The following is a 24,835-nucleotide window of genomic DNA, read 5'->3' on the forward strand; positions in this document are numbered from 1 at the left end:
AATGGTACGCCTTAACTACTTTAGCTACTTGACCTCTTCTCAGCTTTGATCCGAACAAAACTCCATTTTTGTATCCACAGACCGATTCGATTTTTTCATTATTCAATAATAATAGATTGAAGTTCTCTGTAGACCAAAATACATTACTGCCAATTTTTTGCGACTAAGCTTAAGACCGTTATCGTAGGAGCACCTGTAGATGGAATCCAAACTTCTGTTTATCAGCTCAAGTACCCTGGGACCACTCTTTTTAGAAAAACTGGTATAAAGCTGCGCGTCGTCTGCGTATTGATGAATTTCAAAATTTTGTACACAGATTGGTATGTCCATAGTAAAGATTAAAAATTAAAGTGATCCCAAGATCGAGAAACAGAACTTAGGATATCTGTCCATTCAACCTTCTGGGATCTTCCCTCTAAATACTGCGTAAATAAGTTTACTGATTTTAATTTAAATTCATAGTTAAATAGCTTAGCAGACAAAAGTTGATGGTTTAAGGTTTCAAAGGCTTTATTATAGTCTAGTAGAATTGGCACGCTGGTCTTCCCTTTTATCGATAGAAATTAAGATATCATGCAAGACTTTTAGTACAGCGCTCGTTGTACTCTAAATTTTTGGGAAAACACAAAAGTTGTGATCGTATAAGTACCTCATTATTTCCTTATAAATAATTTTTGATAACAGTGGTAAGAGCCTATAAACGGCCGTAAGTTTAGAATAGTATGACCAAGAACACGTACGATTTAATGGACAACTGAGTATAATATGATGCAGTAAGATCTGTTGAGAACCGTGGGTATTAGATTTAAGTAATGAAATTGCTTTCTCGATTGAGAAACTTCATTTAATTCAAAATCGTCAACTCTTCGACTAAGATAATTTTGTTATTGTAAACATTCAGACAAACCAATGCGATTGATCAATTTCCTTTTCTAATCAAAAAACCTATATAGGGTTTCTTTTCGTTACGGACCGTAGCTGTAAACATTATTAATTTATTTTAATAATTATCATACTCTTCTTGTCATTTAGTGTGTGATGCGCGTATTAATTTTACATATCTTTTCTACCCTATAAAACCTTGATTTGTGAGAAAATATCACATTAAAAATAAGATACGTCGATTGAAATAGACAGCTATTCAATTGTTGCCTTTCTAGAATTGATAAACCATGTAGTAGGCGAATAGTTAAGAGGGGTGTTATTATCCAAGAATGAGGAGTTATATGTTTCCGATAATAAGACACATGATTCAGCAGTAGACAACTTTGACAGAGATACTAATTTTGCCTCGCATCAGACTAAAGAGTAAGTGATGAAAAATCAACAATAAGCTTGAAGTCATTAATAAGCTTCTACAGTTAGATGGTTAGAGTTAAAAGGGTTGATTTAAGTGGAAAACTTCTCAAGCCTTAAGAAATATAACTTGAAAACATATTATGTGAAGACTGCCAGGACAGTAATAAAAGTTCAATAAAACAAAAAAATAAAACACAAAAATACAGGAACTGGCACAATCCAGTACGGCTTCTGAGAAGATAGAGCATTAATACTTTACTTACCTAGAAAAAAATAAAACACAACTTCTAATTGTGATCGATTTTATGCGCATCTTTTGATTATCTGGTGTTTTTATAAACCTCCATCTCAGACTGTTTATTTATTTTAAAAAGCCCAAATTTATTTGGATACTTTTTTAAAGACACTGCAATCAACAGGTACATAAAAGTCACCTAATTGATTGACCTGGTCTATATGAGTATTGTCTAGTGATTGGTTAACCCAAATAAAACTAATCTGTTTGCTTAAAATGTGTTTATTGCAAAATTTTGTAAAAACCAACCAAAAATTATTTTAAACAGACTATCACAAACAGTAGGAAAATGGCCAGGTAAATTGGCCCTAAAAACAAAAATTTAAATAAATATAAATAACAGAACAATTTCTTAAACATTCATTAAAACTTATTCTAGTCCCTCTACAAGGCGAGTCATTTTAATTACTTTCAATTTTTTAAAAAAAGTATTTTACAAGGCAACGAAAAAGTTTCTCAAATTTGAAAATATAATTTTTATTTATTAAATAAAAGATTAAACTGGCTCGCCTTGTTATTTTTCAGTATACAATGCCTTTTAAAAGTTTTCCTTTCAGAAAGAGTGCCAACTAAGAACAATACTTAAAATGCTTAGACAATATTATGACTTGACCACAGCCAATTAATCTCTAAAACTAAATAAAAGAGGTAAAATGAAAATTAGAAATTTAAAAGACCTGTTCACGCATCTTACTTAAACCATATAAATTATGATTGTAAATGTCATAATAAGATAACTTACTTTAAAACCTAAAAGCAGTGCAAAAACGGTAAACAGGATTAGGAATCTTTTGGTTTAAAATTAACTGTGACTGTTTTGTTAGTTATGGGTATCCCATTTTAATCTCTAGTTGGGGTAACCCACAATTTTGAGTTAATCCGAAAAAAGTGTATGCAAAAAGTCAAAGCATGAACCCAACTGTATTAACCTTAAGACTATTTTTACAGGTTTAGGTGATTTTTTACATCGAAACTGCTGTTTTTTAAACTAGATTACAGTACGCAAAATTTTACGATCTGTGTATGTCACATGAAGGTATAAATTATCTTTAAGGTCAAGCATTCATATTAATAACAGTAATAATCTACGTTAATACAACTGTAATTAGGTACTCTAATCTAAATCTTATCTAGCCATCATAAAACAAAAGAGCAATTAAAATTATTGTTTTAGAACAATTAAGAACACTAAACAAAGGCAGTGGCTTTTTCAAGTTTGCTTGCAGTGATATTATTTAGTTCACAGTAGTAAAGGTAAGTAGGGTATTTCTACATATTTTTCATTTCTTAATGCTTTTATGCGAACTAGATTAATTTATAATCAGGTTTATATAGTACATTTTAATATAATAAGTTTATTATTACAAAGAAGCCTATATTGTGTAAAAAATGTGTTATAAAATAAAAAAATATGATTTTTTGCCTTTTATTTAATCCCTTCGATTCAAATAGTGAACTGTAATTTCTTAGAACGTTTGTATGAAAATATTTAAACACAATTCGTAATTTTTGCTATTTATGTGCAAGTGTAGTATTGTAGGATCCAAAAAGCTAATCGGTAAAGGTGCTGTAAGGTGATTAAGAAGTTTTTGAAAAACTATGCAATTAAGAAAATTAATTATAGTTTCACATAGATAAGTGGCATCTTGGTATTTTCTAATTTGATTGCGTATTTGTTGTTTATTAAAGTCCGTGATATTTTATTAATTGTTCATCACATAAACTGCCCAGACTTACAAAAATTGAGTCTTATATGTTTTTAAATCAACTTGAAAGAGAACCTCTGAATTTGGAGAGGGTAAATATATTACTTATGAACATGGTTGTTCTTCCTTAATTAAATTAAAACACTAGCCATATTTTGCACTGCCTTTAGTTAAAGTGCTGTTAAGTGTGTCTTAAAATGTTGTATGTCGTGAATATTTTTTTCTATAGATCAATAATCCTGTATAAATAACCAATGCAAAATTTCTCACCTATGGTCTACATAACTACGAAAATGCTACTACCAAACTATTTTCTATTTCGAGAGCAAATAATAATTGACCTAATAGTATTTGGATTACAAAAGGAAAATCATCTAGTACGGTAAATACTAGTTTTTTTTTAATGTTAAAATGTTGCTGCGAGCAAAAAGCTTTAGCACTAGACCGTCTTTTTTCGCAATCCAAATACGTGAACATTTATAGTAAAATATTTTTTTCCCATATTTTAATAGCCCAATAAGGTAATCCACAAGAAATATTAATACTTTCCGGTGTGCCAAACTTTAAATTACTTCAAAAAGTCAAAATTTTGGTGCAGTTTCAACCGCGTTTAAGCCTACACCAATGATAACTTGATGAACGAAACTGCCTCTACCCTAATTAGCCGTTTTCATCAGCCGAAACCTTCTGCACCCCCCATTAAGTATTTTCTAAATAAGTTATTTTGGAAACCTTCAAAAACTCACGCTAATTTCCATGTTACAAATATTATCTTAATATAAGTGGTTCTGCGATGGTTAATTCCTGTTGATCTTCGAGGCGGACCTTTTCAAAAGAATTTTTACGTTCCACCACCGGGGAAGCATCTGTTAAAAAAGATTAATGGGTTAGCAATTAATTGATTCAACAATGATTCGGAGTAGGTGTTTGATGTAAGGAGAATTATGGTGAAAGTGTATAGAGCTTTTTATGTGTGTAAGTATTATTAATAAATCACCATTTCAGATCTGAGAAATCAAAGAAAATTTAGCTTTTTTCATGATTTTTTTTGGCAAACTAGGCTGCTAAATATTTTAAAAAATGCCAAATAGGTCTATATACATCTTGAAATATGAAGCCCATATCTCTATGTAGATAGGTATATTAGAGGAACACGTTGTAATGGATAAGTCTATCTCACAGTAGATGTTTGATATTGCTTTTTCTCCTTGGCTTCAAAAGTACTTATGGGATATTATCAGTATTCAGTAAAAACTCTATATGCATATAGATTGTTTAAGTAAAATGGGCAACAATTAGAATATATTTATAATGTCATTATACATTAATTCAATTTTAATAAAGAGATAAAAACTTATGCCTTTTATTGGTACGAACACGTTATGTTATTTAAGTTATCAGTATAATTTTATAAATAAATTATTATTTATAATTTTACCATAACTATTTTTACAATTTTATATTTATGACTCCATATGCCCTTTTCCACAAATACTAGTAGTTGGCGCAATATATAGTTTTCTTTCATAAAATTAAGTTAAGATTATTACCAATAAAATTTTAATAATACTTACTTTTAATGGGTTGGGTTGATTCATTTGTAAATATTCTAGGTATATGTATTAATATCATAAGTATATTTATCACTAGCTAAATATTATGTTTAAAATTATTTAAGGTATAACAGAGGTATTTTCAATGCAACAATGGAAGTTGATTTATTGCTATCTTATGATAATAGTTAACAGATCTTTGATGGAGTCAAATTAAATGACTTACAAACAAAACACGTATACTCTTTGAAAAGAAGCAGATAAGCAAAGAATTTATGGAATATAAATCATGATTTGGCAAAAATGAAACGCCGGAATGATGATTGCAATGCATAACAATATATCTATTTGCCTAACAAATATAAAACTTAATAACTTTTAAAGAGGTACATATATAAGTTGGTATATCTTAAATAAGATATTATAATGGAAGTGGTTAATTCGTCGGATTTAGGACCCAATAAATAAAAGTCGAAGTTAGTCAGAAGAAATTAAATTTATTAAAAGAAAATAAAAAGAACAGTACAAACTAAAATAAGAATGCTTGCTTTTTTTGTCAAAAAAATTGTTGACAAAACTAATAAAAATAATACAAAAACATAAAAATAAAAAACAAAAAAAAAAATTAAACAAAATGTGAAAGAAACCGTTGTTGATAAAATTGTCAACCTTCATCGAATTCAACAAAAAATCGAATAAAGTAATTTTTGTAGTACTAATATTTTTTTTTCCTTTAATTTTCCCTTTGTGTTTAAATTTTTGGTTTGTGCTATGAATGTTGGCATTTTAATTGTAATGCCTCAAATTTTAATCTAAAAGTTTTAAATGAAAACGATTTTGACTTTGTATATTTTGTTTTAATTTATACTGTTATTTTTCCTTTTCATTTAATATATTACATTTTTTTACCGAATTAAGTATTTTCATTTTAATGTTTAATTTAAAAAAAATAGAAGCTTATAAAAGAATTGAATCATTGCATTTTAATGCCTTGAAGGATTTCACCATAAAAAAGGCCACTTTGAATAAATTTAATTTCATTTACCTCAACTAATTCGTTAAAATACAACACTTAAAACCAAATTTAATATTAAAACTCTAAAATTCTAAAATGAATACTAAATAAAACAAACAATAAAAAGAGTTTCTTTAATTTTATAATTGGCTACTCAAAGTATCCGTACTCTTGTCGATGATACCTTTAACAATGTGTACGTCATTACCTTGCCTTCCCGATGTCCTGAGCAATATCTGAACGATTATGTGGATTCCAGCCGCTGCTAATGCGCCTAAACCAAAGAATCTAAATGTCATCGCTCCCGACACGTTGCTCATGGCCCAACCGGCTAATAAACTGCCTAATGATACTCCTACACCTTCAAAGACTGCTCCTACTAAACCCTAAAATGAAAAAATAAAGAAATTATTTACTAGCAAAACCACTACATTAGAATATTTATCATTGACGGCTCTAGATTAATTATTCGGTGAATGAAATCCCAAATAATAATAAACGACTTTTATTGAATAGATAAATATATCCAAATTTTCAAGAATAACCAAAAGATATACTATAAGTGTCGAGCAGTCTAGTTTTAAGTAGTTACTCTACTGAACCATCGAAAACCAGTCATTGTCTTAAAAAGAGATTATGCACATAAAAGAAAAGACTATCTAAATAATGACATAATGATTAATAGGAGTTGCACGCAATGATAAATGCAGGATGGACTAACTACACTTAACAAGATTATGCTTGTTTCTTTATTAAAATCTTTTTTTTTATACATATATTTGAATTCGCTTCCTTCAAGAGTAATAAGATGACTAGGTAAAAGGTTGTATAAATGTATAGCATTATAGGTAAGTGACCTTTTAAACACAGCTGTTCTATGAGAGATTGGTAACTTGTTTTTAGATTATATCTTAATTGAATAAGTTTGGTTTCGAAGCACCAAACTTTTTTTAGTGAAGTAGAAGATTCCTCATATGTAATATTATTTTGTTGACGAATAATTCCACATTCCACCTATTAAGTTCCAACAATTTTCCGGAAACATGATCGTATTTTTTGAGACCAATTATATGAATCGTACACGAGCATTTTGAAAATACAAGATTTATCCTCATGATCTTGATCAATTAAAAAGACCATACACTACATTGTAATATTGAAAGTTAAAAAGAACAAGAGATTACATAATTTCTTTTTCTTAATTTTTGTTAAGAAGGTGTCACTTACTACAAAGAATTTTAAGAGAAAAACACGATCATTGAAAAAGCTTTTTCAAATGCACAGGAAGTCTTAAATAAGTGTCAAGCATGATTCCCAAATTCTTAGCACCTTAAACATCAAGCTTTGTGTCATTCAAAATAATTTAATTATTGTCCTTGAGCATGAGAAAATCCTGTAAGCATCTCTTAAGCATGATATGCGGATATTTTACCAAGCAATGATGGTTCCTCATCTCAATTGGATCGCTAAAACTCAAAATCACAATTAATTATCATAATACTTAAGTTTGCATAGCAGCAAACTATGAATCAAGGTATCACAGGCTTTTGAAAAATCTAAAAGCACGAGGACAACATTTTCTTGTCAGTGGCAAACTACATTAGAGAGAGCACAATCCAAAGTACAACAATTGTTTTTAAGACCTGTGACCTACTTTTGCCGGAACTTAAAATGCGATTGAAATAGTAAAGATAAAGAAAAAAATCTTCGCAAAAATATGTATTGGCACTAAATAATAAGCTTCTTGCAAATCAATAGATCCTAAAAAATCACCAGGAGACAATAGTTTTGACGCAGTTCGAATGTCTTCCATCTTAAAATGATCTAAGTCAATAAAAGTATTTAGTTGTTTTAAATTCAAAGTAAATCTTTTACTGCCATCTGCTTTTGGCACGAGAAAATATTTTGAAACAAATTCACCTTCCTCAGAATTATAATGTTCTATAGTGCCACAAGTAAGTACATTTTTTAGTGCTTGCTGAATATCAATAATTTCCTTTTTTGACCACATTGATTCTACCAGAGAAAAATCTTGCTTAACAAGTCTGGCAAATGGAAGCCATTTGTAGCCAGATATACCAAAGAATCAGATGTTAGTTCAGTTTATAAAACGTATGAAAATATGTATGCAGCTGCCTTGTGGCATTTATTACGACGCTTCTTCTTTCAATAAAAATCAGTTAATATAGGATCTACCAATAAGAATGATATAAGTTTAAATTGCTAAAAAATAAAAACGAATTGGTTAATTTCTATGATTGATGTTTCATGTTGTAATTTATTATGTAACATTATGTTTTAAACAAAATATCATTAAGATGTCCACCTCGGCTACGGCGGCAGACGTTTAGACGATGAACCCAATTTTCAATCACTTTTTCTAACAAGTTGGGCTGAATTTCGCGAATAACCCTAGTTATGTTAACTTTCAACTCATTGATGGTTTGAGGATTGTTAGAAAACACCTTCGACTTCACATATCTCCAAAGAAAAAAGTCCAGGGGAGTAAGCTCACAGGACCTTGGTGGCCAGTTGATATTGCCATGTCGCGAAATTATTCGATTTTCAAAACGCTCTCTTAATAAATTAATTGTGGCTCGGGCGGTGTGTGATGTTGCTCCGTCCTGTTGAAACCAATTCTGTTCGAAGTCTCCACCATCAATTGCAGGCCAAAGAAAGTTTGTTATCATGTCGGCAGTAGCGCTCTCCGTTGACTGTCACAGTACGCCCCCCTGCATCCTCAAAAAAGTATGGACCGATAATTCCACCGACATGCAAACCACACCACACAGTCACTTTTAACGGGTGTAATGGCACCTGTACTAATTTCTGGGTTGTTCTGACACCAGAGGCGGCAATTTTGCGTATTGACAACGCTAAGACAAAAATGGGCTTCATCTGAAAAGATGATTTGTTTCCCAAAATCGGCATTTTGTTCCAACTGCAACAGGGCCCAGTCGGTAAACGTTCTTCGCAAACCATGGTCAGCAAGTTTCAATTCTTGAGTTAGAACCATCTTATATGGATGTAGGCCTAAGTCTTTCTTCAAAATGCGCCACAGAGACATTGGTGAAATGTCTAATTGCTGAGAACGGCGCAAAACAGACACATTGTTATTCGCGTCAACACTTTCTCTTGCAGCGGCGATATTTTCAGCGGTCCTTGCACTTTTTTGTCGCGTTGGTGGCTTATTATCCAGAAGAGTGTACTCCCGTTCAAACTTATTAATTGTGCGCCTTATTGCAAGCTCAGAAGGCCGTCCACGATGGCCAAAATCTTCTCTAAGAGCACGATAACAAGCTCTAACCGATTGCGCATTTTCGTAATACCTTTTCACGATAGCTATACGTTGCTCTTGACTTAAACGATTCATGATGAAATGTCAAAGTATACTTAACACAACTGACGCTTGATCCGCGTTTTGACACATACCATTTTGTGTACATGGCCCACTAAACTTCTATCACTTCTATTGGTAGACCCATTATTAAGAATCCAAAAATTAAGCATGAGGCGCCACTGATATTTGTAACATAGTAAATACTATCAGATCATTCTTCAAAGGCTCGAATAACCGATTTCAACTAAAAACGCAGTAACACTAATTCAAAACTATAAGCATTCAGATCAGATCTGTCGTATAGTCAAATATAAAAAAATCTAAAATCTAATGGTATACATTTTTTTACTTTAACTTTTAAACTCAAGTCTTTATCCAAGAAAGTTACAAGAAGTCACAGTAATGAAAAAATATGAAAATTTTATTTCATTTTAAGAAACAAAAATCGGTTTTCCTTTTTTCAAGATGGGTTTATTTCTTCTCTTTCAATTGAACCTTATAGCAATAATAAAATATTGAAACTGACAATATTGAAACAAACGAACTTTTGTTCAAATGATGTTTAAAAAAAATTGACTTTTTAGTATTTTAAATTTGTATATATTATAGAAATAAATTACAAAATGTTTTTTTCAGTATTTCTAGAGTTAGGTCATAACTTTGATCCGCGGTCCAATATTGACGTCCTTTATGTCTGTCAGAACCGGACTTATTAGAAGCTTTTGAAATAAATAGAGCCTATCTACGAACTTTATATATGTGAATAAACAAACTGACTTTGACAGCTTGCGATTTTTTAATTCAACTAGACCTAGTAAATGAATAAATAATTCTTAATATATTCTTCCTCCCTCTTCATCAAAAATTAATTTTTCTTTTATCAATAACGTACGCAAAAATGCCTTATAGTTCTTTGTCCTATTTTACATAGATTGTAGATGTCCAAGTCTGACATGTATCGAAGTTTTAACTTTTTGCATGTATTTAACATAGATGCCTCTAAATGTATTGTTTGTAATATTTTATAATTTTTGTCAGTGCCATAAAATCATTTTTCATGTTGACTTCTGGTAGGTTTTTAGTACTTATTAAGATGAGAAGTTTACGATTTCTGTTTTTTTTTTTAAGTGTCTGCTGATGGCTATTGCAACCGCCAAAATGCAGAATACATTGGCTTAAAGATGTTTTCCATTTTATTGTGGGGAGGCAGATAACTTATTTAACCTTTTTTTGAATATTTCAAGGTAATAAGTCCTAAAGCTTATATTACCTTAAAATTGGCTTAGCTTATTATACTATTTAGTTTTATTAAACTAAGAGATTTATTAATTTTACCAAAATTTTCCTAATTCCTTGCTAATTACTATAAAGCATTCTCCAATTTTGAAATTATAAAGTAGTTTCATAAATGGTTTAAGGGTTGGTACTTGCAGTATTAATTGGTATTTTAATTTTAAAAAAATACTGTACATCGCATATTTCTACAACTTCAAGGGTGTCTCAAGGCAGTAGTAAGTTCTAATTCTATATTCACCAATGTACTAACTAACTGGACGAATATTTACGACCTGTGTTTATTAATAATTTTAAGATGTTCAAGTCTATTCAATGTTTAGATAACTGTAAAAAATAGTGATCTATAAGTGGTGTACGTCATTTGTCACTTTAAGGTAAGTATGTGCTTAGCTACAGCAAATGGGATTTAAATATACAACAATATTCAGCTATAACATTCAAAACAAAAATAAGCTATGCTCATTATATCATTAAGAATCGAGAACTGTATGAATAAGTATAAGTATGTATAGAATAAAGATCTAGGTGCATATTTTGAGAGAGGTCTTAGATTCAATACTCATTATTAACATATTGTAAATGTAAAATATCTTGTCATTAAACCATACAATAACCTTATGAAATGAGATTGCATTTTAGCAGTATAATACGGTTACAATTCAACATAGACCAGATCAAAAAATCCTCAGGTTTCTCTTTGTGAAAAACAAATTATATCCATACTTGTACGGTATTGTCAACGTAAATTATTATTATTTCAAAGAAAGAAAGCTAGCACGGATAATTAAATGGTAAAAGGATACATTTATCAAGATACTCCGTAAGACGGGAAGCAGATGTAAAGATAATATCTGCCGACACGTGTTTCTGTCTTTTTTGCTTCCTCAGGGCAGCAACCAGAAAAGCCGAAGGCAAGATAGAGGAAAAAATATAAGAATTATGAACAGCAGTGAACAACCACGACTCGCGTTCCCGATAAACCTATCCTTTTATTATTATCATTATTATTAAATAAATAAATAGATCGTACTGAGGCATGCTTGAAAATTTAAAGTTATTAGTAAAATTAGAAGATTTTATAGTAGCTTAGTTTAACTTAGTTAAGTTTTATATGATTTATTTTATTTTTACTTTAGATTTCTCTTGATTTTAACTAAAGTGGAATATTGTCTAAAAGTACCATTAAAAAGAAAATTCAAATATTCCAAATAACAATTTTTGTTTTGTTTTGTGAGTTTACAATATACGTTTCACGTTTGTTTACTATCTAAAAATATCTTTTTTTTCCTATAAAAAAAAATAAAGAAAAATCTTACCTGCATAGTAGCCTCAGTTCCAGTGGGTGCAGCAATACTCGCATACGAAGCCATACATGCGTAAAATATCCCAAAAGTCAACCCGTTGCTAAACTCTATCGGAATAAACCACCATGGATTCACTATAACCGAGTACAGTATAAATCTAATGCCTAATCCGAACAGCACTAAAGTCATGGCGTTTATATGGCCGATTTTCTTTAATATCTTTCCAGACAGGAAAAAGAAAGGCAGTTCGCCCCCTAAGCATTGTACACCCATAATTACGCCCTGTAGAGTTTTAATTCGTGTTTCGCCACGTGCGTTTGCCAAGTCCTCGACCAGCCAGAGTAAGAATTGCCAAATCAGGCCGGTACACATACCGACACATATACACCATACTAAGAATACGATGATGCGGATGTTCAAGAGTAGTTTTCCGATATCTTTTATGATGTTTGTCGACAGCTTTGTTTGTGTATACTGAAAAACAAAATTTAGCGTTTGGTAAAACTGAATAATGTGAAGGTGTTCTTGCTTGTTTTGGGACAAATAAGAAAAAAAAATTGTTATTTTTTAAACTGCATCAATAAAGGGTCTGGATTGGTTGCCTATTAATTTATTATGGTTGGGTACCCAATCATTTCAGAAACAACCTTCACAAAGGAAACTGTATTTTTTTAGATGATTTATTTTAATTCACCAATATGCTGGGTAGCCTATCGAAAACTGCAGCAAGGCTTACTGCTTTGAATGTGAAAATGTATCAAAAAAGTCGAACCCGTAAACTTTTGTTTTCAGGGATAAATATTTACACATAAATTCCATCGCTAGTGGAGGCGACATTCACCCTTATTTTTCAAATGGGTAATACATCTTTTGAAAGGACATTCAATTTTCTATAAAACGGCGCTTTGTTTTTAAATTTGAACTATGTGCTATATCTCCCTTTGATTCTGAAATTTAAAAAACGAAGCGCCATTAAAAAAAAATTAATGCCCTTTGAAAACATATAAGGGTGAATGATGCCTCAGCTATTGAGTTTCAATTTTGATAGAATTTATGTGTCATGATTGTGTGTCATCATGATGTTAAGGATACAATGTAGGTTAACTTAAGGCATAAGAATTCTAATCAGCATCAAATTAAATCCGCGTATTTTAATGCTGATTAAAATGCCGTTTAAATATTAATAACCAAAATATTAAAATTTTAGAATCATAGAGCAAAATTGAAAATGTCACTATTTCATGGCTACTTTCTTGTCCCACATGACGCTGCTTTCCAATTTATCATATGACGTTTCCCCTTTCATCATCATGATTTTTATGAGCGCCATATTGGATTATACCAGATTTGAAAAACGTATGACTACTTTGGATGGTAAAAATTATCTAATCATCTCGCTCTTTGCCATGGATGACTTATAAGGCGCTTTTTTTCATGAGTACGTAAGACTTTACAAAAAGATTTATCAGAGAACTTTAAAAGCCGCCAAGGATATTTACTATAATAGGAGACTGGCTAAATCTAAAAATGTGGCTAAGGAAACATGGTCGATTGTTAATGCTTTGAGAAATAAGCCTTCTTTGTCGAATACTATCTCCACTTCATCTGAAAACCTTAATGATTATTTTGTAAATGTGGCAAATAATTTAATGAGTACCATAACTCCTTCCCATGATCCACTTTCATATCTTCCCATTGCAAATGAGAATTTCCACAGCTTCTTCTTTACGCCCGTAGTGTTACCAGAGCTTTGCAGTTCAATTAGGGAAATCAAAAACAAAGGCTCTTCTGGAATTGATGGAATTACTCTCAAAATGTTTTCAAATCTGCCCGAATGTACATTATGTCATCTTATTACTCTAATTAATCAGTCTTTTCAAAAAGGTGTTTTTCCTAACTGCCTTAAGTTGGCGATAATAATTCCACTACATAAAGGAGGAGACAAAGATCAGTCTTCCAACTATCGCCCTATTGCTCTTCTTCCCACACTTTCAAAAATTATTGAAAGATTGGTTAAAAAAAGACTTCAATCATTTTTGCTAAAAATAAAATACTTACTTCCCATCAATTTGGATTTTTAAATAACAAATGCACAAATGATGCTATGTTTTCTCTTTTTAATAATGTATACTCTAGCTTAAACAACCAACACCCTACAGCAACAATTTTCTGTGATTTTTCTAAAGCCTTTGATTGTGTTAATCATGACATCTTATTAAAAAAGTTGCAATATTACGGGTTCAGAGGAGCGCCTTTTTAATGGTTTAAGTCGTATCTCAGTAACAGAAGTCAAGCTGTGAGAATTGATTCGACTATGTCTTCTTGCAAGCCAATACAAAGTGGAGTGCCTCAAGGTTCCGTACTTGGCCCTATTTTGTTTCTTATCTTCATCAATGACATTGCTAATCTAAATATTAACGGTAAAGTCTGTCTATTTGCTGATGATACTAGTTTTACCTGGAGTGATCCGGATATTTCTAAACTTCATAGAACCGTATCAAGTGACTTAACTACTATCAAATCATGGTGCGACTCTAATCTCCTTTGTCTCAACATTTCCAAAACTAAAATGTTGTCCTATAAAAATACCTTGCAATCTTTTGTACTTGGTAATGCAACAATTGACGAAGTTGATTCTGTAAAGTTTTTAGGGCTAACTGTTGACAACTCGTTAAAATGGGACACACATATTGACTTTTTATCAAGAAAATTAAGTTCCGCTTGTTTTGCGTTAAGATCAATTTCTAAGGAGCTTAGTCTGTCTACTTCTAGAACAGTTTATTTTGCCCTTTTTAAATCGCACCTTCGATACGCCCTTCCATTCTGGGGTACATGTAGTGCAACTCAATTTGACCGTATTTTTAGACTACAAAAGAGAGCTTTACATTATACACTGAGACTTAAATACAGAAGTCATTGCCAGCATTTCTTCAAAAAATTTCAAATATTAACTTTTCTATCCTTATTCATATTTGAGTCCCTTTGTCTAATACGCAAACACGGTTCAGCATCTGATAGGCCTTCCCATAGTTATCTACTTAGATACACGGAACATGATCTATACCTGCCTACCCCACATTCAGAGTTGGTCAAAAGTTCCATATTATATAATGCAAAAAAAATGCACAATCATCTGCCATTGGAAATTAAATCCATCACATCTTTTTTTGCATTTCGTAAAGCATTAAAAGCATTCTTACTGGAGAGAGCTTTTTACACAGTTAACGATTTTTTTTTGTAATCATTGATTTGAAATTTCGCACTAGCAGATTATGTATTTTTACTATCTGTACATGTTTAGGTATACTGCTTTTTGTAGCTATTTTAGGATTTTTTATAATTTTTTACTTTTTTAAACATTTTTTAAATTTTTTTTAACGTAGAGAGATTTTTTAATGATCTTTTTTTTTGACATTGTATACATTAAATTGTATATTTTATAATAATATTTTTGACTACTTACAATTCCTAAATTGTATTAATCTGTATATATTGTAGATAATCTATTCTATTTATTTATTTATATTTTTTTTAAATTTTGTTTTGTTTTTCTTTTTTTTAATTGTGTTTTGTTTGCATTTTTGTGTCTTTTTTGTTTTACAGCTTTGTCTACAAATTGTAACAATTTCTTGACAATAAAGCATTGATTGAAGGAAGGTGCCGAAATATTTGTTGGACATGCAATTGTGATATATCGTTAAAAACATAGATGAACGGAGTATTTAACTCTGGTATAAAATACTATGGTGTCCATAATTGCCCGATCCAGGAATAAAATCGACGACTCCTCCCAACCCAACCAAACCCTGTATGGATATATACATATACTGATTTATTTATAGAAGGAACATATAAGAAAACAAACTAACTTGTAAAACTTATGCAGCTTATCAATCTTTTTTCAAAATAGTTAACTTTGATTTCTTACCTTTAATTGAGTGGATGCAATAAAATCCAACAACAAAAATGCAGTGGACAAATAGAAACAAATGGAGTAATCTGTAGTAGCATTATCCCTGCTAATTACGTCCACTAGAACTCCCGTTAAAAGTGATAAAATACCCCAACCGAGAGCACCGAACATCCTTTGGTAACCATATCTATTTGGTTTATCACCTGCAAAGTACAATAAGTAAATTAACAAAGGGATCAAAATAATACAGATAAATTTATTTTGCATACCTACCTAGCATTTCAAAACAAATTGTATCACCTATACTGACAGCTATAGCTTGACCAACCCAGGCAGTGATCATCAGAAGGAGGAAGGCCCAAAATTGGTAGGTACCATATAAAACATTATCAGGAATCTATAAAAAAATATTTTAATTTATTTATCACATTTTTAGATGTTTTATTAATACCTCAGCGTTAAGCAGTAAAGCATTAACATCTGTATCATTACATCCCATGTTACAAGTACTTTTTAAAGTCGTTGAACCAGAACAATTTGGACTTAGCACCTGTTCATTCTGTCGTATGGATTCTACTTTGAAGCCAATATTGCCCTCGGAAACATTTTTAGCAACATTGAATTGCTCTAAAAATATTATTAAAAATAGATGATTAGAGTTGATGCCATATTGTTAACACTCACTTCTTAAAAAAATGGTTTGGTGTAAAGGCACTTGGGAAGAAAAATAAACTAAGCGAGGAACAAGGTCATCTGAACTTTTATCACAATATTGCATAAGTTTCCACTCATGACATAAAGTGGTTAGATCTTTTGCTGTCATTTGGCATGTAAGCTACAAAAATTACCCCCATATTAAAACAAGCTTAAACAAATTGATTATTATCAATTGTAATTACCTCACAAGTGGTAGATTGTTGTTTACTCTGAATTTTTGCCAATAATTTACTATCTACTGTTGTATCATCTAGATTCTGGATAGTTAACTGATTATGTGCACAATTTAATGAAACTTGTGCCTCTAGCGGCGACCTTGTACTAAAAAATAATGCTAAAAATGCTGCTGCGGTAAGAAGCTGCGCTAAAATAATAAATCGCATTTAGAGATAAAAGAAAAATTCTTACAATATCAATATTTACCTATTAAAAAGAGGATTTTTTGGCATTTAAATCTATCAGCTATGGCCCCAAAGACGGGTTTGGCAATCATTCCACATACTGGAAGGATTGTGTAAACCAATCCTACAACTACACTAGAAAACCCTAATTGTCTTGCATATACTGTGAGGTAAGGTACTACTGGCCCAGTACCTAAAAAGGAAATATGTACAGTACAGGACAAATTTAGAACAACATATTAGAAATAAAAAATTAAAACAATTGGTATTTGACAGTTTTAAATTTAGAACATGTAATTACATTTATTGATTTGATTATAAGCTCTGTGGAAAACAAGCTATATTTGGACCAATAAAGAATTTAAAACTCCTTTTTTATTTGCTGCTCTTATGTTCACAAACTTCAGTAAAATGTATAAGTTTATTTTAGGCCTTAATCAGATCATTTTAATTTTTTTAATACAAAATGGTTATTTTTTTTTAATCAGGCACCATTTTGACATTTTGGCAGAAAATACATAACTCATATATCATATGTTTTGCATAATTTGAATAGCAAATTTTTGCTTACCATATTGTAAATTGTGCCATACTTAAGGTGCTTGTCTACATTAATATGCTTACAAATAAATGTTTTGTTAAAATGCAGACTGTAAGATAAGCACATAATGTGTCTATAATAAATAAATGTATTCCTTTGAAACAATTTAATAGGTGGAATAAAGATGAGGAATAGACAAAACATAATTTAGCGCTGATGGAAATGAAATTGTTATTTCTGTTCAAAATATATGGTGCAATTTATATTTTGGATAAAAAAATATGTCTGTACATCATCTTTAGTAGGTTAAGTATATTCTCTCTTCTTTTTCTTATAAATCAGTTACCTCCATTACTTAATTTGACTTATTATAAAATATTAAAATAAGTGAGCACACACGAACCATATGTAATGTACATTTAATTTCTTTTTATAAACTCATGCTTTCTTGAAATAAAATTAACGTTTATTATTTCTTTATATAAAACTGTAGTATCAGAAATGCTGGCTTTCATCCCTCCAAAGAGGTCAATTTAGTTTAAACATAATAATTCTGTACTTTATTGCAATTATTTTGAATACTCATTTATTACTCTCTGGTATTGAATACCTTAAAGCCAATAGTCATTTATAACACCATCATATTATATTCAAATTATGACAAATGCTTAATTTATATAAAATTATTATTAATACAATTTTTTAAACTACTTTGAACACGCTTGTAGCATCAATATACATAAATCTCATAATAAAAATATATTTTAATGTAAATTAATTCTTGAAAAGTCTATTAAAGTATATAAAAAATTAATCCTTAGTAATAAGCAGTTCATCAAGTTTATGTGAAAAAAATTACTTCATATCGCTCCCAAGAGACAAGAAGAGAGAGTAGGTAAATGAATAAATTCATATTTATTTTCAGGTATTACTGATAGCTATTAAATTACCTACATATCAATATTTGTTCGACCTTTCCAAGTTTAAATAACACACAGAATTTTACAGATCTACTAGAATTATAATTTTATTTCCCTCAATTGAGTTATTCCTTCACCTTCATAATCATTGAATAAATAATTACTGTTAATAACAACAATCAAATCATAAAAATACTAACAGATAGAAAAATAGTGTTCTATAAATTTTTAATTGAAACTAACAGTTTTGCTACAAGCCAAATTATTACATCCAATAATTAAGACAATAAGATTTATTCTAAACTTTAAAAGATTAATTTTATAGCCTTGAAACAATGTTTATGGGGATTTAATTTTATTACTGGATATAACTGTCTGGATGCAAAGCATGTTTAAATAAAATTTAAGTTCTTTATAAGAATAGGCTTATTGAACAATTATTGAATATTTGACATATTATGACAATAATAATAATATTAAAATAATAACGTTTATTAATCCACATATACATATGTTTACAAAGCTGTAAAAAAAACATCATTGTAACAAAAAATGACAGACAAAATGCAGATTAAAAGGCATAATTTTAATAGCTTCTCAACGCAGTTGAGGGCTGTTGCAGCCTATAAAGTAGAATAATTGATCCAAAAAAGTATCTAATAGTAAGTACCCAAAGAAAAATAAATAAATAGACCACAAAAATCGAGGAAACACATTTAAAACATTTTTACATAATTAAAATGAAAAAGAGAATATACAAAAATAAAAACCTATAAGAAATCCAAAATTCATATTTTTAAATGCATTGCTCTGTTTTTAAATAATATTCTGGAACTTAGATTTCATGCATTTTCGGAAGCCGTTTGTCGTTAGCGAAAGACCAGTAATATATTTATTTACCACAGATGCAATATTATAAGAAAATGATCGTTTAAAAATTTCTTTTTGATGTCGTGGAATATCTAAACGCCGTCTATTTCTAACATTAACCTGATGATGAATATCAGCTCTAAATACTACCCTAACCAAAAGATATTGTGGGCACCTCATCTTAAGAATATTCTAGCAAAATACCACATAATGTAACTCTCTCCTCGATGACATATTAAGCCACTCAAGATCTTTCAACCTGTGCGACACTCCATATGGCCTGCGAATACCAAAAATAAACTATACATACATTTTGCAACTTTTGTATACACTTTTTATCTCTGTTGTCTAAACAAGGGCCATACACAGTATCACAAAAGTTAAAATGAGAAAGAATGAGCTCATGGCGCTCATTCTTTCTTATTTTAACTTTATAAACTCATGGCGCTGCGGATATAAAGTTTTCAACATTGAATAGGCTTTCTGCAATTTTGATGTCACATGATAAAAAAAAAATAATAATAAATTCCTTTATTGTCATCAAAATCCTTAATAAAAAGATAAAGCAACGTCAACAAATTTTGACTCGAATTAGAATCTTATGACCTAAGTTAAAAAGATCCAAAACAACTTTTTTCAAAATAAATAAAATTATAAAGTACCCATCCTGATTTGTTGGAAATAACTGAGGATGCTTCTTAATGAACATCACAAGTGATAAGAAGTATAGTGATGGGGCAGTAAGTACACCGAAACCATTAAAATACTCCTCACATGATGTTCGGGGAGTGAGTCCAAATATGCACCGAATTATTCGTTTTGCGCCTTAAAAATATTTTGGGCATCCCTTCCACTACCCCAAAACATGATGCCATAATTCAGCACTGACTGAATGTTTGAAAAGTAAAAAATCTTAATGGTTTCTATTGATAGTTGATCCCTGAGTCTACGAATAAGACCACAGAGGCTGCTCAGTTTTGATGTTAAGTAATTTATGTGTTTTTCGTAACTAAGACATCCATCCAAGTGTATACCCAAGAATTTAATACTGCTCAAACACTCTATAGACCTTCCATTAAGTTTTACATAGAGTGATGTGTCTTTTTTGAATTTAGAAAATGTAAGCAGGCCAGTTTTTTCAGTATTTAATTTAAGTTTTTTTTCTTCACACCATTTTTTCATTTGTTCAGCTGCTTGAGATCATGTTCTGGATGGAACCGCTTTCCAGCACTGATGAGTCATCAGCAAACTGACTAACTAGATCAGCTAATATATTTGCATTTAAGTTATTAACATACAAAAGGAATAACACAGGGCCCAAAATAGAACCCTGGGGTACTCCCTGTGTTAGCTTTGCTGAAAGAGAGTATGTCGTTTTCCCCCCATCTGTGACACCAACAATTTGCTCTCTGTTATGTAAATAAGATTTTAAAAGTTGTAAACCCTGACCTCTAATGCCATATTTTTCTAATGTGAGGAAAAGAATTTCATGATCAATAGTGTCAAAGGCCCTTGAAAGATCGAAATACAGGCCAGCTACCTGTTCGTTTTTATCAATTTGATTTGCAATAAATTCTATTGTTTTAAAGATTGCTAATCCTGTAGATTTTGATTTCCTAAAACCATGCTGACTTATAGAAAAAACTCTTTTTTGTTCTAAGAACCCAACAAGCCTACTGCAGATCAATCTCTCAAAGATCTTCGACACCGACGGAAGTAGTGATACCGGTCTATAGTTTTTTATTTCTTGAGGGCTACCCTTTTTAAGTACTGGTACTATTTTTGCCTTTTTAAGTTGGTCAGGGAATATGCCTGTTTCAAAACAACAGTTTATTATTACATTTAATGGCTTTTTGATAAGGCTAGCAAGATATGAGAATCTTAATCCTACATCAATGTACAAACCAAGATTTTTGCAAATATCTTGAAATATGATAGGCTCATTATTAATTTATTATTAATATCGCAACAGATTTCTTAGGGTTTAACTGTAAGCCATGTTTTACAGATAAGTTACATAGAGTTGACAAGTCTTCATTTAAACAGTCACCAGCATTACCCAGATTTGATGAATCAAAAGATAACATCAACTGAATATCATCAGCATAACTATGATGTTTAGTCCTATACTTTAAACATTTAAACAAAATGCATGTATAAATCAAAAAAAGAAGAGGACCAAGAAATGATGAAAATAATTAAATATTAGGAACTAAATTTATCAAATTTTTGGCTCAACATGATTATATGTGAAAAATGTAATTATACCCTAATAGAAAATTTACTATAAAGATATATTTTTCATAATATTGTAGGTTCTAGTCTTAATATGGACTATTTTAATATGGTAGCTATAAAGTGTATGATTAGATGTTAAATATAATTATTATTATTTAAATTGTAGTACCTTAATTATTTATTACTTAGTGACTAAACTCAAATAAATATACATATTAGATTATTTTATTTCAAATTGAAGAATATTTTTATAACATAAAATAATTATTTTTGTATTACAAAAAGAAAAAAGTAGCTGCATTTCTCATAGAATATTTTTAGAAATAAAAGTCTGGTTTTTAATTAATTTTTTAAATAATAACCAATATCAGTGTACCAAAATGTAGTATGGGTCTAACTTAAATAAATCTTTATTAGTCTGTTGTGTCCAATATTTTTATGTTTGTGATGAATTTGATTTCTTAGGTTTATCAATTGTGATTCCTTTGCAAGAGGAATATTCCTGTCTAATTTACAATTGGCACTGACAATGAGCTAAAGTTTAAAAGATTTGCCTCTTTTAATAAATGAATTGCTTGACATACAAAAAAAACTATCCCTTCATTTCCAAAATATGGTATTACAGTCTCAATAATAGGATTCTTCCAATTTGGCACTGTTTTTTAAAGACAAAAAGTACTTTTGTAATGTATATATGCATTACTTTTAATTAATCTGGCCTGACTTTGTAATATAGGAACTTTTCCCTACTTTCTCATAATTTTAAGTATGGTTTTCAGAAAAAGTTTGGATTGGCTTTATAATTCCAGGTATGATTAAAATGTATAATGTTGAAATTATTTTTTTGGTTTAAAAAAATCCATTGGAAAATTTCCTGCTTCGCCATTGGAATACTGTTTCTGGTTTGCCCATTGTTGCCCATAATTTTAGGTGTGACTTTCAGAAATGTTGCTAAACTAGTCCTTTACCAAAACTTGAAACCAGGCTTATAATAGTTTTTCCAGAATTAAAACAAGATTAAGCTTGTTATCAAATAATTTTTTGACCCTATTTTTAATTTTTATGTTAGTATATTTTTACTTTTTTGGTTAGACTTAAGATGTATACATCTTATAACATCTTTTGTTGTTTGGAAAACTGATTTTGGAATTAACAGAATAAACTGTGTATTTGAATTTGTATGAACATCATGCTAGGTAACATTTTTCTGTTCATACACAATCTTCGGGAGCCTTCTTTGAATGAAATTCTAGAGAATAGAACTTACCTGCATTAAACAGAAAATAATGGGCCTTCATAGGCACAAGAGCCTTGTTAATTTGCACTTTCATCTTCATTTGCCTAAAAAATTCGAGAAAATCGGACTTTAACCTCAAAAGGACGCAAAATTGGGAAATATTGTGATTTTCTTATATAAGACACATTTTCCTGTTGTTTTTGTTGATGATTTAATTATTGACACGAGTCTTAAAGGGCACCCTCAAAACCACACGATGATGACGCTCGCGAGTCGCGAATCACTCGTAGTTTTTATTGGATGTTATAAAACTGATAATTAAAAAAAATGTACCACATTTTCCCCTTCTACTATACGACTCCCCGCTCCCCACCAAAAACACCTTGTTTTTTCAAGGTCAAATGTCAACTTGACAATTGTTTTTTTTTTAATGTTGTCTGCCTTGGTTCCGGTGTTAAGAACGGTTGGTAACATTCATGTTAGGAACAAAATGTATATTTCTATTGGCAACACTACTAACGATGGAAAGGATGAAAGCAATACGCACAGGCGTCCTCAACTATTAATTCATTTAAAATCATTACCATTGTCGCCATTACTTGCTTACGTAAGCGTAATGATTGAAAAATGAACACATTTTCCCATTAAAATACGGTTTTTCTCATACGCATACGCAAATATAATATACCATTATATTTGCGTCCTGTCAGATTATTATACAGGATGGGGAATTAAATACTACGCACTATCCAATATAAAGGCAAAGCCACTTCTGCTAGGTATTCGCTGTTTTTATTTACTACACAAAATAACAATTATAATATCGGCATGCCTCATTTTGCAGCGTGACTGCTCGCTGAAGTGTTGAATTTTAAAGGGCTATTATTTTTTCTCAACTTAATATGGCTGTTTATGCTGCTCCCAAAAGAGAAGTTCGCAAATTATTAAATGGTTTTATGGAGGCAATTTGGCACTGCAATGTAGGAATTTGTTTTCAGTTACATTTGAAATTGGACCGATTCCTTGCGAAAATTTTTAAATGTTATTTCGAATTTTCAGACATCCTTGTGTTCGAGATTGCTATAGATGCTACTGTAAACCTTTTATCGAAAGGGTCCAGGACCAAGAACGAGTGGTCAAATTGGTTTGTAGTACCCTAGAAGAAGATTCAATATGATCAAGTAGAAGTGTTAGAACGAAACTGAATATAGATTACAAACTGTAACCAGTATTTGGAAAAATCATGGATACATAATATGTTTAAAATATTCCAAAACTCTGGAGATATTTACCGAAGACCCATGACGAACAGTAAAGTTTTATGAAACCATGATAGAGAAAGGCATCATTTTAAATCTTAAATTTAAATTGTGTATTTGTTTTGTTAGTATAACCCTGTAAAATAGTACCAAAAAATGAAGTTTGCGTCTTTAAATTGAAGGGGTTAGAATCATAAGGGTCTAAGTGACAGCTTACCCATGTTTGCATAGTTAAAATTAGTGTTTATTTGGTGGCAAAGAGATCCAAGTGATTCTCAAACATTTGACGCCATCTATTATCCGAGCAAAAAATTTACTAGTCAATATTATTGACACGTGTATACAGGCTATTGTGTTTTTTTAATATTTTGTGCATTTTAATATGAGTAAACGGATACATATGACCATAGTTGCAGATATGACTGTAATAAAATTTCAGATGAACAAAGACTAACTCTATTCACTAAATTCTATGACATGCAGAGCTATAATGCACAAACACAGTATTTAGCATCATGTATTGATAAAAATGAAACAAAAAGAAAAAATAGTGGAGCTACTTCTAACAAAAATTTTTTTGTCGTCGTTAAACTGTTAGGCTTTCGGGTTTGCAAGGAGTTTTTTTTAAAAACGTTTGACATCTCAAACAAGAGGTACCGAACTGTCTGCTTAAAGAAGGATAGCCACGGTTTTACAGAATTTGATAAGTGAGGTCGTCATGCGCCAGCGACAAAAATTGATGAAATTCAACGTGAAAATGTATAAAAACACATACAAACCTTTCCGCGTTACAAAAGTCATTATTCCAGATCCCAAAATGCTAATACCCGTTACTTGCCTGAAGGCTTGAATGTTTCTAAAATGTACACCCTATATACCGTGGTGTATAGGGTGTACTCGTTTGGTCACTCTATGCGCGTGGTGTGCTCAA

The 24,835-nt window shown here is 30.6% G+C and overlaps 2 protein-coding genes across 3 annotated transcripts in view; both read right to left on the minus strand.

Moving 5' to 3' along the window:
• The window catches only part of LOC126739100 (uncharacterized), a 232,541-nt gene that overhangs the window by 167,031 nt on the left and 40,675 nt on the right, over window positions 1-24,835 (minus strand). The window lies entirely within an intron of this gene.
• Window positions 1,801-23,000, minus strand: LOC126739088 (major facilitator superfamily domain-containing protein 6). The gene is made up of 10 exons (XM_050444603.1): window positions 22,676-23,000; window positions 16,862-17,032; window positions 16,621-16,802; window positions 16,406-16,556; window positions 16,173-16,348; window positions 15,995-16,118; window positions 15,737-15,924; window positions 11,821-12,282; window positions 6,077-6,254; window positions 1,801-4,166 (listed from the first exon to the last, which is right to left on the minus strand). The coding sequence occupies exons 1-10, from the start codon at window positions 22,743-22,745 to the stop codon at window positions 4,069-4,071; spliced, it is 1,800 nt and encodes a 599-aa protein (XP_050300560.1). The 5' UTR covers window positions 22,746-23,000; the 3' UTR covers window positions 1,801-4,068.

The sequence above is a fragment of the Anthonomus grandis genome, chromosome 8, assembly GCF_022605725.1.
Source record: "Anthonomus grandis grandis chromosome 8, icAntGran1.3, whole genome shotgun sequence".
NCBI classification, from domain to species: domain Eukaryota; kingdom Metazoa; phylum Arthropoda; class Insecta; order Coleoptera; family Curculionidae; genus Anthonomus; species Anthonomus grandis.